We start from the raw sequence: 19,661 nt of genomic DNA, 5'->3' as shown, positions 1-19,661 counted from the left end.
TACTTTCTTACCCTTATCTTTGATTGGTCGCACCATTAAGTAAACAAGACCTTTATCTTCATCACTTTCAATCTAGACTGGATCAAATATAGGTTGTTGTGGCTGTTGATTCGTCTTTTCAATATCATCCCAGATTTGTCTAACTTTCTCTATCAATTTTACAAAATCTGGGATGGACATGGCATCTAACTTCTTATTGATTCTCTCCTTCATGTTGTACATTCTTAGCTGCATGTTTCTGAAAGGCCTTACTACTTCCTCTATAATTCTTTCATTGAAGGGTTTGAAATTTTCCCCCCATATAGCCAACTACTTTGCCAACCTCTTTGGTGCTCAAACTATCCTTCCAAAGTTCTCTTAGTTCAGCCTATACTCAAAATATTGGGGTGGTACTGATGCAGAATCTATGGTACCACCCATGGTCATCGAAGCTAAACTTTCAAATATGGTTGGAGGCACATACAAGCAAGAGATAGTGGCATTCTTAAAGGAAATTTTGATGATTCAAGAATTGGCGCCAACTGAGTTTGTTGAGCTTGAGATCTATTGACTCGTATGTCGAACTTCGGGTCATTCCTACTCTTTTTAATATTCTTCTTGTGTATTTCTTGGATTGTATTATCTATTCCGCTAATCAAAGGTACCTTTGCTTACTTGCTGAATTCTATGATAAGGCATTGAAATGGCAGTGCAGTCTAAGTCTTGTGAGAGCAGTAAAACAACTAGTCAAAAATAATGTGGCCAAAATCCACTGTCAAACCCTCAATCAAAGCAGCAACATTCATAGCTCTAGTGAGTTTTAGATAGTTATCCCCACCTATTAGCATCAACCTCATCCTCAAAATTTCCCATCAAAACTTAGTCTTAAAGCTTAGGGACGACTTGGATATCTTTTTGCGGGATTGTGTAGCCATGCAGGCTCTCCTTCATCTGTCAATATTCTAGCTAACCACGGTTTTTGTTGTGTCTTCATTAACAACCGATGCTACAAGTCCGGTATTGAACCTGGTATTTGATGTTCAACCCCGAATAAGAATCTGTTAAACGTATGCTCTTAGATGTCTATGCTAACTCCACAAACAGGAATTGTATCCAGCTAGTTCATGTCACAGCTGATTTACCTGGGAAATAATTCTTCTTAAGTAATTCTAAGTAATTAGAGAAAAACTCATGTACCAAGTTTGGCTGATAGGATCCAAGTGGTCTGCTCATCTATGCCAACTCATATTCATTGAATCGGCGTTCAAGTTCTGGGTAATCGGGCAAGTTTATTGTAACAATCTGATGTTCTTCAAAAATAGACCTCTTTATGGCTACCATGTCTGTTGGTTCCAACCCTTTGTAGAAATGCTCTCGATCACCCTCAACCTACCATCTTATAGGTTCCCGTACTTGTGAATCCTTGTGTTGAACCAAATTTGGGTCCCCTTGTTCTGGACTCTCTTCTTGGACAAGGTTAGATACTTTACCCCTTGTTCTGGACTCTTTTCTTGGACAGGGTTAGATAATTTAACCACTTTATCAACCAAACTTGAACTTGAGCTACTGCTGCTACTAGTTTTATTATCTTCTTCATACTGGGAGAATGAAGAGATGACTTGACATTACGTCTAGTGTTGTATGCCGGGGCATCTGCATCTTGTGATAGCTCTTTTCTGGCCCCTTCGCCTCTACTTCTACCTCTGGTGGTTGGTAATTTGTTTTTCATGATACCTGCAAGTGAAATGTTTATCAATATGTAGACTAAAACCAGAAAATAGAAGAAAATTATTTACCAGCAATTGTTAGGACGACGGGTCGTTGGGCCTGCGACGGTCCATCGATCCAAATCGTTGGGGTCATTCCAGTAACACTAATTTTGAGAAAGTAGTGATGGGTTTAGGAGATGGGTTTTTAGGTATTCGACGGTCAGTCGCCCTAACCATCGCCTGTCATTTTCACTTTCAGGCCTCATTTCGGCATTTTATCAAACACCTTGCATACACTTCCATTAAGGATGATTTTTTATGGAATTTTTATCAATAGTATATCACCATATTTTGACATCTTTGGTCCATGGGTTACTCATACTTTACCCAGGATAATGTTTTCTAAATTTTGGCCTCTCACAGAACCAAATCAAAATCAAAAGAAGTATTTCAAAATTCACAGACTTCACATGGTTATCTTTGTTCTTAGAGATGAATAAAATTTAGACAACAAAATGATCATAACTGAGTATTGCAGTACTTGAACAGTATCCTCCCTTGCACTCTAAACTCTGGAAAAAGTTCACCCTTTTTACTTTTAAGAAGAGTTGTTGCTGCTTATGTTTTAAAGACTAAAGAGGAGATGAAGTTTAAATAGATGGGGGAAGGGAACATAAGAAGTTTAAGTAGGTAATGAAAAGTCTCAAATTCTTTAAATGCAGGGACAATAAATAGCCTCAGGTATTTGAATAGTTGGGGCGTTATTCAACCACCTTAACTTATCAATTTAAAATTGTTTGGATCAGATAAAAAATGAAAAATTTGACTTTTTAAATTCATGCGACCCAATCCACTGAAATAGGGTTCATGCAATGGTTCAAACGACGATTCATCACATGTGCAACGGTCCATCGGTCAAACCGTCATTCCTTTCCAGTGAATATACCTGGAGACATACTGGTGACAGTTGAGTCGACGATCCATCAAGTATGCGATAGTCCATTGGCCAAACCGTCACTACTCTTTTAGTAACCTTGTTTCTAGACTTTGCGGCAATGACTACCACAACAGTCCATCGAGACATCAATGATCCATCGGGTAACCCATTGGTCACCCCCAAACTTTCTCAGCTTTTGTTTTCCTATGTTGTTAGACCTTCACACTTACACAAAACCTTCATCTTGCATAAAACAATGAAATAACTAAAACTTATGCTTTACAACAACACACCGTGGGTTGCCTCCCACTAAAGCCTGATTTATCATTGTGGCACGACTCAGTTATCTCGATTACTCAGATTTCATCAAGATAGATAGTATCAATACTTCTCATCGAGTCCATTGGACCAATGTATAGTTTGACTCGTTGCCCATTGACTTTCAAGACACTGCCATCTTTATTTTCGATTTCCACCACTCTAGATGAGTAAACTTGGTTAACTCTAAATGGGCCAGACCATTTGGATTTAAGCTTACCTGGAAAAAGCTTGAGTCGGGAGTTGAAGAGGAGCACCAAGTCACCTTTCTAAAAATCCTTCTTCTTAATTCTGTGGTCATGGTACTTCTTTATTCTTTCTTTGTAAAAGTCACTCTTTCATAAGCTCCAAGATAGAACTTATCCATCTCATTTAGCTACCCCAGCTTCATATCCACTGCCTCATTCCAGTTCAGATTAAGCCGCTTCAATGCGCACAATGCTTTATGCTCCAGTTCTATCGGCAAATGACATGCCTTGCCATAAACTAATTGGTATGGTGACATGCCAATTGGTGTCTTAAAAGCCATTCGATATGCCTATAAGGCATTATCTAGCTTCCTAGACCATTTTTTCTTGCTACCATTTACAGTCTTGGCAAGTATAGCTTTAATTTTTCGATTAGAGACCTCCGCTTTCCCAGTGGTTTGTGGGTGGTATGGGGTAACCACCTTATGCTGTTTGACTCCATATTTTGCCAAGGCGGCTCTGAATATCTTACTGCCAAAGTGTGATCCTCCATCGCTTATGATGGTATGTGGTACCCCAAAATGAGAGAAAATATTTTTCTTTAATAATACCATAACCCGCTTTCCTTTATTATCTTCCAGAGCCACAGCCTAAACCCATTTTGACATGTAATCAACAACAACTAGTATGTACTTCATCCCAAATAATCTCATGAAATGCCCCATGAAATCAATGCTCCACACATCAAATAATTCAACCTCTATCATTTTAGACATTGGCATCTCATGGTGATTTGATATGGACCATTTTCTTTGACATTGGTCACATCTCTTCAAGAACTCATAAGCATCCTTAAACAAAGACGGCCAATAGTAGCCACTCTGAAGAACTTTCCTTGCAGTCCGATTACCTGCATGATGACCTCCAACTGGGGAAGCATAGTTTGCTTCCAGTATACTCAACATATCTACTTTTGGGATGCACCATCTAATAATACCATCCACACATCACTAAAAAAGATACGAATAATCCCAAAAGTAATGGGTCACATCATGGAGAAACTTTTACCTTTGACTAAAGGAAATATTCTCTGGTATTACCTCGGTCGCTACATAATTTGTGACATCAACATACCAAGGTATTTTCTCCATAACAATAGCTAAGATTTCCTCATCTGGAAATGCATCGTTGATCTTAAATTCATCTCTAACTGCTTGTTCAATTTCCAGCCTGGACAGATGATCTGCAACTTGGTTTTAGCACCCCTTCCTATCTTTGAATTCAAAGGCAAATTCTTAAAGTAGCAGCACCCATCTAATCAACCTTGGCTTCGCATCTTTTTTCTCCCTCAGATATCTCAAGGATGCGTGGTCATTATGGACCACCACCTTGGTTTCTAGTAAATAAGCCCAGAACTTTTCAAAGGCATAGACAACTACAAGAAGTTCCTATTCTGTGGCAGTGTAGTTCTTCTGAGCTCAATTCAGCACTAGTTTAGCATAATAGATTGGTTGAAACAATTTGTCTTTCTTTTGTCCCAACATAACTCCAAGGGCAACACCATTTGCATCATACATTATCTCAAACGGTTTTGACCAATTCGGTGCAACAATAATAGGAGCATCAACCAGCTTCCCTTTAAGGAATTTAAATGCCTTTAAGCAATTATCATCAAAGGAGAATTTGACATCCTTCTCCAAAAGTTTGCAAAGAGGGTTCGTAATCTTTGAGAATCCCTTTAAAAACCTCCTATAGAATCCAACACAACAAAGGAAACTTCATACTCCTTTCACTAAAATAGGAGGTGAAAGATTCTCTATAACTTTAAATTTAGCTCGATCAATTTCAATCCCCTTTTCTGGAATTTTGTGTCTGAGAACAATGCCCCCTTTCACCATGAAGTGGAGTTTCTCCCAATTAAGCACAAGATTGAACTCCTCACTTCGCTGTAAGGTCCTACTTAGATTTACCAAGCAGAGCTCAAAAGAATCACTGACAAACCAGAAATCATTCATAAACACCTATAAGGTGTCTTCAACCATATTAGAGAATATTGACATCATGCACCGCTGAAAAATGGTAAGTGCATTACACAACCTAAAAGGCATCCTCTTGAAAGAAAATGTGCCATATGGGCACGTGAATATCATCTTCTCATGATCTTAGGGAGCAATAGAAATCTGGTTGTAACCAGAATACCTATCTAAGAAATAGTACCAACCTCTTCCCACTAGTTGATCAAGCATCTGATCTATAAAAGTCATTGGGAAATGATCCTTCAATGTCCATAAGTTGAGTTTTCTGTAATCCATACACACCCTTCATTTAGTAACCGGCCTGAGTGAAATCAACTCGTTCTTCTCATTAGCCACCATTGTCATACCCCTTTTCTTAGGCACACCCTGAACAGGACTTACCTATTTACTATCTAAGATGGGGTACACCACTCCTACATCTAGCTGATGTGTGAGAAGATGCTAACACATTTGAGGCTCTTACCTAAGAATAATTGCAAAGTCTAAAGCAAATTTTGTTATTTTTTATTGTTTTCTCTTTGATATTGCAGTAAAAGTCAAGATGCATGAAAATACATAAAAGCTACATCAAGAAGGATGATTTTTGATTAAAATAATTGAATTTTAAAGATATCACCTAGAGACATGTCCATGTATGATAAATTATCAGATTTCTGATAAGCTATCACATATGTTGTCACCCTGAAGCATAGGATAAGAAATTGGAAGAACTTCTGATGACAAGTCTGACAAGAAACTAAAAGCATGTCTAACGACATATGTGATAACTTATCATAAATCTAATAAGTGATCAGACATGTCATCACATTAAATGAGAGGATTTGTTGATATATCTGTTAACTTATCAGATTTGTGATAAGTTATCACACATGTCATTACCTAAAAGGAAAATTTTGAATTTTTCTTAAGTTATGGGTATAAATAGCAGCTTTTAGGGTTCATTCATAGAGGGGAACATCTGGAACTTATTCAAAGGGATTTTACTTTTCTTTTTGTGGCTTTAACTTGGAATTCAATATGTAACTCTTTGATTGGGTTTTGAGATTTTTCTCTTGAACTTGGAAGAGAATCAACTTCAGAATTTATCTTTTGTAAGTTTAATTACTTTGAATGATGAATATAATTGTTGTTATCTCTTTCTTTCTTATATGGAACTAAAACCCACAACTAGGGTTGTGGGATCTCTGATTATTCCTCCATGGATTTAATATTTGGTTAGGGTTCAAGTAATTGTGGGAACATCTTGATAATTCTTTTGTATTGATTATTTTCTGTTGGTTGCAAATAATAGGCATTGCTTACTATTGATTTACTTGGGATAAGAAATCAACCCTAGTAAGAAGTGAATTATCAACGAGGATTTGGGAAGGTTAAGTTCTCATCTAATGATTAATATTGTAACAAGATTGATAAACTCGAGATAAAATTAGTATGAATAGAATGCTTTCCTAAGTTCGAGAGAATTAGGGAATTCAACATCTAGGTAGGTTTTTAAACACATAGATGGACTGTCGAAAATGATAATTTGACGTTATCCATAAGTCACGAGAATCCAATACTACAACTGTTATTAAATGGAGGATTACAAATCATAGTGATCACAACTCTAGTTTCTCTATATCATTAATTTGAAATATTGCAGTTAAAGACTTGAGCTGTGAAGCAAATTAAACTTTAACATTTGTTTGATCATTTAAAATCCTCATTTTATCTTTTCATACCATTTGTTTGAATTTAAATTGTAGCTTTATTTTTAAAGTAGTTTAATCGCCACTAACATTATTCCCTATGGATTCGACCCCGACTCCAAAGTTGGGTGAATATATTGACGATGATCACCTTGCACTTAATTGACGTGTAAGTTGAGTGTTATCACTAGTCACTTAATAATTTTTTTCTTCACCATCTATTGCATAGGTAGGTTAAGATGGCACTGATGCTTAATAGTCGAGACATAATCCTCTTCTAGCTGGATTCTATGTGTGCATATACCAGGAGGAATGATGATAATGTCTATAATCGTCCAACCAATAGCCCTCTTATAACTCTTAAGAACAAAAATGAGGGCTTTCACCTATTTTTCTCCAAAGTCATCCATAACGATAATAGGTAATGTATTCCATCTACCCAGGAACACATACCTCAAATGACCAGGCAACTCTTTTATCTGCAAAGTGGGTAGCTCTTCAATAGACGGCTTGGTTGATGGACTGGGACAATTTTTCAAGTTCAAATCCAGCTTATTAGGTGCATAAGAATAAGACCCCATGCCTATCAAGGCACATACAGTCTCCTCATAATCTTCAATACCGTTTTGATCAAAATTCATTAATACGGCAGCAAAAGTCCCCACAACAAATTTTTCTTCTATAGTTACTTCCTAATCCTCCTAATAATAAGCACCAACAAAAGAAAATACGTTCATATCTTTATGCTATTTCATGGACTGGCAGACATCGAATCAAATTACTTCATCATTCAGCTTGAATAGTAGCTCATTTGCCTTAAGATCAATAAGTACACTCCCCGTTGTGAGGAAAGGTCTACCCAAGATTATGGGTACCTAAAAGTCCACCTCTCAATCAAGAATGACAAAATCAGCTGGAAATATAAAACTGGCCACTTTCACTAATACGTAATATAAAATCCTCACGGGTCGCTTCATAGATTTGTCTGCCATAACTAATCTTATATTTGTGGGAGTAAGATCCCCCGAACCCTATGTTTTATACACAGCAAGTGGAATCAAGTTTATAATGATCCCAAATCACAAAGAGCTTTTGAGATTTCAAGAGGCCTAATAGTGCACGGGATGGTAAATGCTCCCGGGTCTGCCATCTTTTGTACCAACGACCTTTTGGAAATAGAACCACAATGCTAAAGATTGTCCATCATCTCATAACTAATTGTTCGCTTCTTTGTAATAAGGTCTTTCATGAACTTTCCATAACTGGGCATTTTCTCTAATGCTTTAACCAATGGCAGTTGATTATCAACTACTTAAGCATGGCCACAAACTTGCTAAAATTTATGTCGTCGGCCTTCTTTTTCAACTGATAAGGAAATGGAGGAGGTGGTATTGGGAGCACAATAACCACCACTTCAGTCTCATTTCCCTTGATTTTCTCTAACTTATCAACCTGATGATGATTGGATGGTGTATTATTAATAACTTAATCCAATTTTTTAGACTTCACTGGATAAGTTTCTTGATGCCCATTATCCTCTACAATCATAGTTTTGCCCACGGACGGGCCTGGTAATACCTTACCACTCCGTGTGGCAATTGCCATGTAGGAGCCATCATTTTGAGGATTCTAAATTGTATCACTTTGCAAAGTTCTGCTCTTTCTCTGATTCAATGCTGCTGAGAGTTAGCTCATTTGTTACGCCAACTGCTTGATAAAAGTAGAGTGTGAGTTTAGTAACTGACTCATGGAAGACAAGTCACTCTTCATAGTGGTTACCCTAGAGTTCGTAGCCTCAACTTTCTTTAATAATATCTCTATCATATCCTCCATGGAAATCTTGGCAGAGCTAGTTTCAGTATTTTTTCTACTTCTAGGAAGTATATATAGTCCACTTCTATCATTTTTCTCTTTTAATTTCCTTGATCTCTATCCTTGTAACTAGCTTTATCGTAATAGTTCCGACTTTGATTTCCTTGGCTACTGCCTCAAAAAAATCCCTGATTATTTAGATAGTTTACCTCTTCGTTCGAATCAGAATTAGCTCTTGCTTGGGATGCAACAGCTTTCACCTTCTCTATTTTTCCAAACAATAGATGCTTAGTCAACAAATCTATCTAAGTCTTTAAATGTGCCATATCCTGGTCACGTTCTTTCACTTTGTTGTATTTCTCTACAGTCAAACTACCAGACACAGTATAGCTTGCTACCACAGAATCCCTGGTATGCTAAGCTCTACTTTGTTTGATCATCCGATCAAGCAACTCTGAGGCCTCTGGGAAAGTAAGGTCAACAAATGACCCTCCTGCAGCATTATCCATGACTGGATTTGTAATAGAATTCAAAGCCCAATAAAGAGTCTCTATCAGATGAATATCCATCATATTATGGTTTGGGCATTGGTTTAACTTCTATTTAAATCTCTCCCAAGTCTCATAAAGAGCTTCAGTAGGAAGATATCAAAAGTTACTGATTTTATACCTCAACTGTACTCTTCTGGAGGGTGGAAAGAACCTTTCTAGGAAAGCCTCTTTCAACTTCCTTCAATTGGTTATAGTCAGGAGTCGGTTTGTTCAACCATAGTGTTGCCTTCCCAGATAGAGACAATGAAAAAAAACATAGACAGATAGCATTCTAACTCACTCCTAGATTATCAAAGGACTTGTAAATGGTGACAAAATTCACCAAATATATGTTTGGATCATTTCCAGGAAGACCACCAAACAACCCTTAAAGATGAAGGAGTTAAATCATCATACTGGTACTATTAAATTTAGCTCCTGGTGATAGAGGTGAAGGAATGATAGCTCCAGTTGCACCTACTCCATCCATTCCATCTTCATCGTCGTTTAGATTAAACTACATTATTTGACACTCTTACATTACCCTAAGGGAGCGATTTCTGTTGATATTCTGATTTACTGGCGCAGCCATATTTTTTGTATTTCTTAGATTAATATGATCTAAAAAGTCGACATCCCTCAAATTATTGTCATTGGGATTAGGATGATGTGCCTGTTGACCATCATCCTACTGATTTAGTTGAGCAGTGGCTAGCCTTTCAGCATCTTGGGAATCTACCATTCTTCCAATTAGCTGTGGTTTTGGATGTATTGGTAATAATGGTGCACCATATCTCCATGTACTTGGCATACACAATAACTCCCCTGCACAAAAGAAAAACAACAAACAAAAGTTAAATTTGGGAAACTTGACCAAAAGTCAATTAACAAACACAAACTTAATTGCCAACTGTAATCCATGACAACGGTGCCAAAATTTGATACACCTAAATTATGCCTCTCTTATGAGATATTAAGCGGTAAATATCAAATATAGAACCCAACTGGATTGGGTGCCGAATCCCATAGGGAATACTATGTTCACTAAGTATTGTGATTATTAGACTGTTGATCTAAGGTTCCTGAATACAAGGGGGTTTGGATGAGTTAACAATATTATTTCGTAGTTGTACCACACAAGGTCCAGCTAATGAGAGTTAATGTAGATGTAATTTCAATGAGAATGAATTAACTAGAGTTAAGCTCACCAAGATGTTCAAACAGTTATGGTTGAAAACCATTGTGACAGGCAACACACATCTCTGGAATGCTTTGGCATCTGCACACTCCAAATGCTGGCCAGTGGGCTCCCCATTTAACCCGTCTTGAAATACGAACCAATGATTCTAACATATATATGATTCAATAAGTGAGTAAACTCGTAAGGCATAAGGAAGCTGATTGGTAGGATCCCCTGAGGGGTGTACCGCTGATCGACCTTAATCTTCGTAGAAGGGTTCAATTGTGGGCATACCTAGCAGGACTCAAAAGATGGTGAACTATGCCTGAGTGGGGCGAAGCTAGAGAAAACTCTGGTGGAGGCCTTCAGCGATACTGATAAGTAAATCATTCATCTGACTTAGGTATAGAAGCGAAAGAGTAATCGAACTGTCTAGTAGCTGGTTATTTCTAAAGTTTCCCTCAAAATAGATGGAGCTTGCGTGCAAGGTCTATCAGGTAAAGCCAATTATTAGAGGCCTCAGGGGCACAATTCCCTTGACCTATTCTCAAACTTTAAATAGGTAGGACGGTGCGGCTGCTTTGTTGAGTCGTGCCATAGAATCAAGAGCTCCAAGTGGGCTATTTTTGGAAAGTAGAACCGACAAGGAGGGATGTATCAAAAGTCAAGTTACGGTGCCAAACTGCACGCTAACCTAGATCCTAAAAAGGGTATTGGTCGATTAAGACAGTAGGACGATGGTCATAGAAGTCGAAATCCACTAAGGATTGTGTATGTAACAACTCACCTGCCGAATCAACTAGCCCCAAAATTAGATGGCACTTAAGTGCGCGACCTACACTCGGCCATCTAGGAAAGTACCAGGCCTCGATAAGTAGTAGGGCGCGACGATGCTGCAAAACCTTAGGCGCAAGCCCGAGCAAAGCGTCCATTGGTGCAGATCTTGGTAGTAGTAGAAAATATTCAAATGATAACTTTGAAGGCTAAATAGGGGAAAGGTTCCATGTGAACGACACTTGCACATGGGATAGTCAATCGTAAGGGTCGGGGGAATCCTGACAAATAGCGTGTTTCATAGGTACTCTAAAAGGGAATCAGGTTAAAATTCCTGAACCGGGACATAGTAGTTAACGACAACGTTAGGAAGTCTAGAGACATTGGTGGGAGCCTCAGGAAGAGTTATCTTTTCTTTTTAACTACCTGCCCACCCTAGAATTAGCTCAGCCAGAAGTAGGGTCCAACGACTAGAAGAGCACCGCACGTCACGTGGTATCAGGTGTGCTCCTGCCGGCTCTTTAAAATTTGGATAACTGAATTTCATCCATGCCTGGTCATACTCATAACTGCATCAGGTCTCCAAGGTTAATAGCCTCTGATCGATGGAATAATGTAGGCAAGGAAAGTCAGCAAAATAGATTTGTAACTTTGGGAAAAAGATTGGCTTAATGGATGGGCACGCAGGTCCCAGTCCCAAACCCATCGGTTATCGCTTGACTACTCAATTTGCTCCCACGATGAGAGCGGGTCACCGCGGGATAGCTGGGGGATGGACTAGAAATGGTTCCTTTGGAGACCTTCCCTGTGCATCAAACAGCTACCTCAAATCTAATACGGACAAGGTGAATCCAACTGTTTAATTAAAACAAAGTATTTCAATGGTCCCCATGGATGTTCACGCAATGTGATTTCTACCCAGTGCTTTGAATGTCAAAGTGAAGCAATTCAACCAAACGTAGGTAAACGGCGGGAGTAACTATGACTCTCTTAAGGTAGCCAAATGCCTCATCATCTAATTAGTGATGTGCATGAATAGATTAACAAGATTTCCACTGTCCCTTTCTAATATCCAGTAAAACCACAGCCAAGGGAACGGGCTTGGAAGAATCAACGGGGAAAGAAGACCCTGTTGAGCTTTACTCTAGTCCGACTTTATGAAATGACTTGAGAGGTGTAGTATAAGTGGGATCCATAAGGCGGAAGTGAAATACCACTACTTTTGACATTATTTTACTTATGTCCTGAATCAAAAGTGGGGCACTGACCCTTTTTTTTAACCCAAGGTTAGCTCTACGGGCCGATCTGGGTAGAAGACATTGTCAGGTGGGGAGTTTGGTTTCGGCAGCATATCTGTTAAAAGATAATACATGTGTCCTAAGATGAGCTCAACGAGATCAGAAATCTCATGTGAAACAAAAGGGTAAAAGCTCATTTGATTTGATTTCCAGTACGAATACAAATCGTGAAAGCATGGCCTAACGATCCTTTAGACCTTTGGAATTCAAAGATAAAGATGTCATAAAAGTTACCATAGGGATAACTGGCTTGTGGCATCCAAGAATTCATAGTGACATTGTTTTTTTATCCATCGATGTTGGCTCTTCCTATCATTACGAAGCAAAATTCACCAATTGTTGGATTGTTCACCCACCAATAGGGAATGTGAGCTGGGTTTAGACCATCGGGAGATAGGTTAGTTTTACCCTATTGATGATTGTGTCACAATAGTAATTCAACCAAGTACGAGAGGAACAGTTATTTCACATAATTGGTCATCGTACTTGGTTGAAAAAACAATGGCACAAAGCTACTGTATGCTGGATTATGACTGAACGCCTCTACGTCAGAATCCAGGATTGAAGTGATGCATGAACCCTTTGTCTGCTTGCCGACCCACAGTAGGGGCCTCGGCCCCTAAGGGCACGTGTCATTGGCTAAGCTATCACGGCGGAAGGGTCATGGTTACCATCTTTAAGTACAATTTCCATCGAGCGATGGGTAGAATCCTTTGCAGAAGACTTAAATATGCAATGAGGTATTGTAAGTGGTAGAGTGGCCTTGCTTCCATAATCCAATAAGATTCATCCCTTTGTCGCTCTGGTTCGTCCCTCTCCCTCCAATCCAATCATTTTTTCATCCATCTCCAAAGGAGGTTTGTGCATTCATACTTAGAAAATACCACTAAGTGTTGTAACTTTAGCTTACCCTTAAGCATACCGCGGCATAGCCTCACTTGAGTTCGCCATTTGTTTTTCAAGTGTCGCATGCATTTCATTCTAAACGGTTAAGTATAATAACAAGTGGCCTTTCGTACAAATATACGGTGTCACAATTACAGGTTTTTCACAATATAGAGTGAGGATCAGGAGTCCAACGATGCATCACAAGGACAACATCGATGCATGGAGGCATGTCGCAATTAAAGATTTAGGTGACCGTTAAGGGCAATCCCAAAGACATGTCCATTGACCTGAGCTCTGACGTCCAACGAAATTGACAGTATGAAAAACAAGTGTCGACAAGTGCTATAATGAAAAATACTGAAGGACCTATAGTGGCCTACTGTTAGACCTCCAGTCTAAGGCATGATGGCTGACACGGCCATGTCAAGGTACACATCAGCTTTAACGTGTGCTTGTAAAAGTAATTTGATACTGTGATAACGATGAGATAGCAGGCAGTTGATGATTACCAAGGTGGATAGAGTGATGGCACTGGTATGACATTAGAACTGGTATAGCATAGGCAATAGCATGGCACAGGCAATGGTATGGAACAAGCGTGGGCATTGGCATGGTTAAGATAGTGTCATAGCATAGGCAGTGGTGTGGCCTAGACAGTGACATGGTGAAGATAGCAGCATGGCGTGGACAGTAGCATGGCGTAGGCGCTAGCAACGACATGACACTGGCATAGCATGATGCTGGCAAGGCGAGGCATGGCTGAGAAGCATGGAAAGACAAAGACGAAATGATCAAGTGTTGAAAAAGATGGAAATTGGCTAAGTGGACAAGACTACTCATGTTCTAGTCACATGGGGCAGTTACTAAGTTTGAATTTTGAATATTGTAAATATGTGTTATTTTCAGAATGTGTTTGAATGCTTATATCAGTATGTTGAGTCATTTGATAAGCATGTAGCCATGTCCAATGACATGCTGCCAGGTGCCGTAGGTTGTAATTGTTGTAATATCCCATGTGTAGTCTATTTAAGTGTTACTGGAAATCATAAAAGGCAATGAGTGAGAGAGTTGTATGCCTTTGTACAATTTGTGTAACATTTCCTTTGTAATTCTGAGTGAAGTATAAAGGTTGGGGATGCGGTTCCTGTATATTATTGTGTGCTTTACGTTTCTGCAAAGATAGTCTATTACACTTAGACTGTGCAGTATGTGTAGTGGCTGAAACGGTGCAGTGTGGTGCGACTTCCAAGCAGTGGTGTTGTGAAAAAAAATGCCCCTGTCTTAATTGGTATCAGAGCATTGCGGTATGAAAATTGTAACTACTACTAAATTAAATAAAGATGTTACACGAGTTCAAAACTTCATTGGTATTACGTATGAACTCAAAAAAATTGAAGGCGTAGTGGATTTGATAACTCAGATCAATGCCTTAAAGGATGAACTGGTTCAGTTACGTAACTAGTATGATGAACATTCTGTAGAATATCTGAGTTCACACGATTCCTTGATGTCGCTGGTGTAGGACTAATGCAAGGTGATAGCAGATTTGTAGACAGAAGTGATGGTTCTATGACATGCTATGGCTGCGTCTAGGCAGCCCCATGAAAATAGTTCCAAGGTTAAATTTCCTGAGCCCAAACCTTTTGGTGGTGCTAGAAGTGCCAAGGAATTGGAAAATTTCCTTTGGAACATGAAGCAGTATTTCTCTACTTCCCAAGTTGCTGCGATGGACAAATTGAACATCACCATGATGTACTTAACGGGTGATGCAAAATTCTGGTGGAGGACTCAGAATGAGGAAGATGAAAGTGCTAGATGTCCTAAAATTAATACTTTGTAAAAGTTAAATAAGGAAATAAGGGACCAATTTCTTTCTAGCAATACCTCATGGATTGCTTGAGATAAGTTGAAAAGGTTAAGGTAACATGGAATGATTTGTGAATATTTCAAGGAATTTACTTCTTTAATGTTGGACATCAAAAACATGTCTGATGAAGACAAGTTACATAAGTTCATCCCATGGATACAGGTATGGGCCCAAAACCAATTAAGGAGGCATAATAAGAAAGACTTGCCTAGTGCAATTGTTGCCGCTAACTCATTGGTGGATTTTCTCTTAACCTATTCTAGTTCTGACACTCCTACTTCTTCAAAGTCAAAGATAAAGGCTGAGAAGAAAGGGAAAAGGAATAAAGATTGACGTAATGATAAAGGTGAAAAGGGTAAAGCCTCAATGAATGCCAGAAATAACAAGAACAAAGGGAAAGATGGCAATACGAAGGGCTGTTGGACTTATGGTGGACCGTATTTGGCCAAGAGTTGTCCCAATCGTGAAAGAGTGAATGTTATGATTGATGGAAATGTGAATCAAGGTAGGGATGACGAAGTTGTTGCTGCGTTATCAAATCCTTCAGGTTTGTCACTTAATTATTTCAGTTTGCTGAATGTTGTGGGTGAATCCTCAAAGTTATCCAACCCCCATGCTGCCTTAATGCACATAGAGATGAAAATTGATGGCAATAGTGTGATAGCAATGTAGATACTGGAGCCACTCATACTTTTGTGGATGCCAAAGTTGCTGCAAAATATTGACTGAAGTTGAAGAAGAGTCCATCCTTTGTCCAGACGGTTAGTTCCAAGGAACAAGCCATTATAGGCATATCTTATGATGTGCAAAGAGTGATTGGAAGTTGGACGGGGAAACATAATTTGAAGGTTATGCCATTGGGTGATTTTGAAGCAATTCTAGGGATAGATTTCCTTAGAATGTTTTGCTTCGTTCCTTTTCCCCACTTAGATGGAGTGATGATCGAACACGAATCCAATCCAACTTTCATAAAGGCTTATAATCCTTATGGAGAACCAAAGAAAGTAAAAATAAGGGCCCTATCATTTCTGCTATTTCGGTTGAGAAAGGATTGAAGAAAGGTGCTGAAACTTTTCTTGCTACCATGATTGAAGTGAAACCTGATGTAATAGTGGAGGTACCATATTGTGTTACTGATTTACTAAGTCAATATGCTGATATGATACCCCCTAATTGCCAAAAGAGATGCCGCCAAGGAGGGACATTGATCACAAAATAGAGTTGCTGCCAGGTTTAGTAGTTCCAACACAGGCTCCTTATCGAATGGCCCCTAAAGAGTTTGTTGAATTGCAGAATAGTTAAATAAATTGTTGGATGCGGGATTGATTCAACCATCTAAGGTTCCTTATGGTGCTCATGTTTTATTCCAAAATAAGAAAAATGGTTAAATGAGGATGTGTGTGGACTACCGGGCATTGAATAAAGTGACTGTGAAGAACAAGTATCCTATTCCATTGGTGCAAGATCTCATGGATAGGCTGACCAGGGCATGCTAGTTCACTAAACTTGATCTACGATCAGGGTATTGGCAGGTTCGAATAGCAGAGGGTGATAAATCCAAAACCATATTTGTGACGAGATATGGCTCTTATGAGTTTCTGGTTATTCCATTTGGGTTGACAAATGCCCCGGCAACTTTCTACAACTTGATGAATAATGTGTTGTTTGATTACCTGGACGATTTTGTTGTAGTATATCTAGACGACATAGTCATTTATAGTTGCTCCTTTGATGAATATTTGGAACCTTTAAAGTTAGTATTGTCCCGATTGAGCGAGTACAAACTTTATGTCAAGATGGAAAAGTGAAAGTTTACTAAAAAGGAAGTGAAGTTCCTTAGGCATCTGGTTAGTCAAAACCAAGTTAGGATGGATCCGAAAAAGGTGCAAGCGATTGTCAAATGGCAGGCGCCTAGTGAGGTCAAAGAGTTGAGATCATTCTTGGGGCTGGCAAACTATTACCGCAAGTTCATTGCAGGTTACTCTAAGAAAGCTACGTCTTTAATAGATTTTCTAAAGAAAGATGTCAAGTGGGTATGGTCTGACAAGTGCGATGCAGCATTTCAGACGCTGAAGGAAGCTATTTCCTCAAAACCCATATTAAAGCTATCAAACTTTGAGTTACCATTTGAAGTACACATTGATGCGTTGGACAAGGCTATGGGGGCGTGTTAGTACAGGAAGGCCATCCTTTGGCCTTTGACAGAAAAAAATTGAGTGATATTGAGCAAAAATATTTGACCCATGAAAAAAAGATAGTTTCAGTAGTGCATTGTTTACATACTTAGAGGGTGTATTTGCTAGGTACTTGGTTTGTGGTACGGACAAACAATATTGTGAACATGTTCTTTAAGACACAAAAGAAGCTGAGTCCAAAGTAGTCTTAATGGTAAGAATTCCTGCTGAGTATGACTTCACATTGGAGCCAAACTAGGAAAGCACAACCAGCTTGCGGATGCAATAAGGCGGAAAGAGGTATTTGTTGTAGTATACTCTATTGCTAGACTTGAATCTGATATTTTAGACAAAATTAAGTTATGTGGCATTAATGACCCACTCTATGTCAAGTGGATGGGTCAAGTGAAAGATGGGATCATTTGAAGGTATTATATGGAGGACCATCTCCTTTACTTTAAAGGGGGAGAACCGTGGTACCTCAAGGTAGTGGACTGCGTAAAGACATGATGAAAGAGGCGCACAACACTGCTTGGCCTGGTCATCCAGGTGTTGAGCAGATGTTAGCCCTACTGTCCTATGTATATTTCTAGCCAAAAATGGAAGACAATATTGAAGCATATGTGAAGACTTATCAGATATGCCAAAGAGACAAGACTGAACGTATGAAATCGACAGGTTTGTTTCAGCCTCTGCCTATTCCTAAAAGACCATAGTTATCTGTCTGTATGGACTTTATATCTGGATTTCCTATGGTGGATGGCAGTGCATCCATAATAGTGGTGGCGGACAGTTTCTCAAAGTATGTTATTTTTGTTCCTGCTCCAATTACTTGCTCGTCAGAATTTGTTGCAGGGTTATTCTATATGAACGTGGTGAAGCACTTCAGTTTGCTAAGTGATATTGTGAGTGATAAAGATGCGTGGTTCACTGGTCGGTTCTGGTTCTCATTTTTTAGGATGATGGGGACTAAACTGAAGTTTTCCATAGTAAACCATTGTTAAACAATGTCCAAACAGAGAGGATAAGTCACCTAAGGCACTATATGACAGCAAGACAATGGAATTGGGAAGACTTGTTGGATACAGCGCAGTTTTGCTACAATCTGCATAGGTCGGCGGCAACAGAAAAGAGCCTATTTGAACTTGTCTTAGGCATGTAGCCTATGACACCATTGGAGGTGGTGATGCTGAAGGTTGATCACAAGTGTCCTGCTGCTTATAGATATGTAAAATACAAGCATGAGATGCTTGTTGAAGCACAAGACAGCTTGAGGAAGGCCCAGAAACACATGAACAAGTAAGTTGATCAGCATAGACATGTGGTAGAGTTCAGCATAGGAGACAAAGTACTTTTGAAGCTCACTCCATAAATCTGGAAATAGATTGTGAGCAAGAAGAGGTATATAAGACTGATCCCAAGGTATGATAGCCCATTCGAAGTTATAGAGAAGGTTGTAGAAGTTGCTTATAGGTTGGATTTCCAGAAAGGTTGAAAATTCACCCTACCTTTCATGTCAGTTTTCTGAAAAGGTATAATGAAGATGTTGAAGTCCCTGGCAGGAATAAAAACAAAAGGGCTACTCCTTTGATTTTGAAAGAGTATAAATCCAAAATAGATAAAATACTTGATCAATGGATCCTGGGGAACAGCAAAAAGAGTACCAAGGCAGAATTTTTGATTCAATAGAAAGGTTCAAGAGAAGAAGACGCTATTTGGGAAAAGGATTAGAACTTGTGGTAGTTCAATAAGTGAATTGAGGACTACCTCATAAATAACCTTGACGAGGGCGTCGAGTTTATCTGGTGGGGGTGCTTTGTTAGAACCCCAGTCTAAGGCATGATGGCTGACACGACTATGTCAAGGTGCATATAGGCCTTGACTTGGGCCAAGAGAAGCAATGTGATATTGTGATAACTATGAGATAGCAGGCAGATGATGATGACCAAGGTGGCTGGAGTGATGGAAAGGCAGCATTGGGAACATCAGGCAATGGCAGGTGCATGGCACCTATGTAGGCATGCGTGCCGGTAGTGCCATTGTTATGGCACGGCACTGGCATAGCACAGGCAATGGCATGGCACAGCCATGGGCATTGGAATGGTTAAGATAGTGTCACAGCATAGGCAGTGGTGTGGCCTAGACAGTGACATGGTTGAGTGATCTTAGGTGTATTTATACTCCTAAGCACCATAACTTATCCATATTTTAGCTATGTTTAGAGAACAAAGTGCCTAGTTTCTTATGTTTTTACTCTACTTCTATGTAATTGAGCTAACCGAT

At 39.1% G+C, this 19,661-nt stretch overlaps 1 protein-coding gene across 1 annotated transcript; it reads left to right on the top strand.

Moving 5' to 3' along the window:
• The first annotated feature begins 17,072 nt into the window (after positions 1 to 17,072).
• Positions 17,073 to 18,540, top strand: LOC124896156 (uncharacterized mitochondrial protein AtMg00860-like). The gene is made up of 3 exons (XM_047407694.1): positions 17,073 to 17,373; positions 18,234 to 18,311; positions 18,398 to 18,540. Exons 1-3 carry the CDS (start codon positions 17,073 to 17,075, stop codon positions 18,538 to 18,540), a joined length of 522 nt encoding a protein of 173 aa, XP_047263650.1.
• The last annotated feature ends 1,121 nt before the right edge of the window (positions 18,541 to 19,661 follow it).

This window comes from Capsicum annuum, chromosome 2 (assembly GCF_002878395.1).
Source record: "Capsicum annuum cultivar UCD-10X-F1 chromosome 2, UCD10Xv1.1, whole genome shotgun sequence".
Lineage (NCBI taxonomy): Eukaryota > Viridiplantae > Streptophyta > Magnoliopsida > Solanales > Solanaceae > Capsicum > Capsicum annuum.
This window is presented reverse-complemented; position numbering and strand designations above follow the sequence as displayed.

Coding starts and splice junctions, on each gene's coding strand:
- LOC124896156 (XM_047407694.1), top strand. CDS start 17,073: ATGGATCCGAAAAAGGTGCAAGCGATTGTCAAATGGCAGGCGCCTAGT. Junction 17,374..18,233: donor GGACAAGGCTATGGGGGCGT/GTTAGTACAGGA, acceptor AATTTGTTGCAG/GGTTATTCTATATGAACGTG. Junction 18,312..18,397: donor TAAAGATGCGTGGTTCACTG/GTCGGTTCTGGT, acceptor ATGTCCAAACAG/AGAGGATAAGTCACCTAAGG.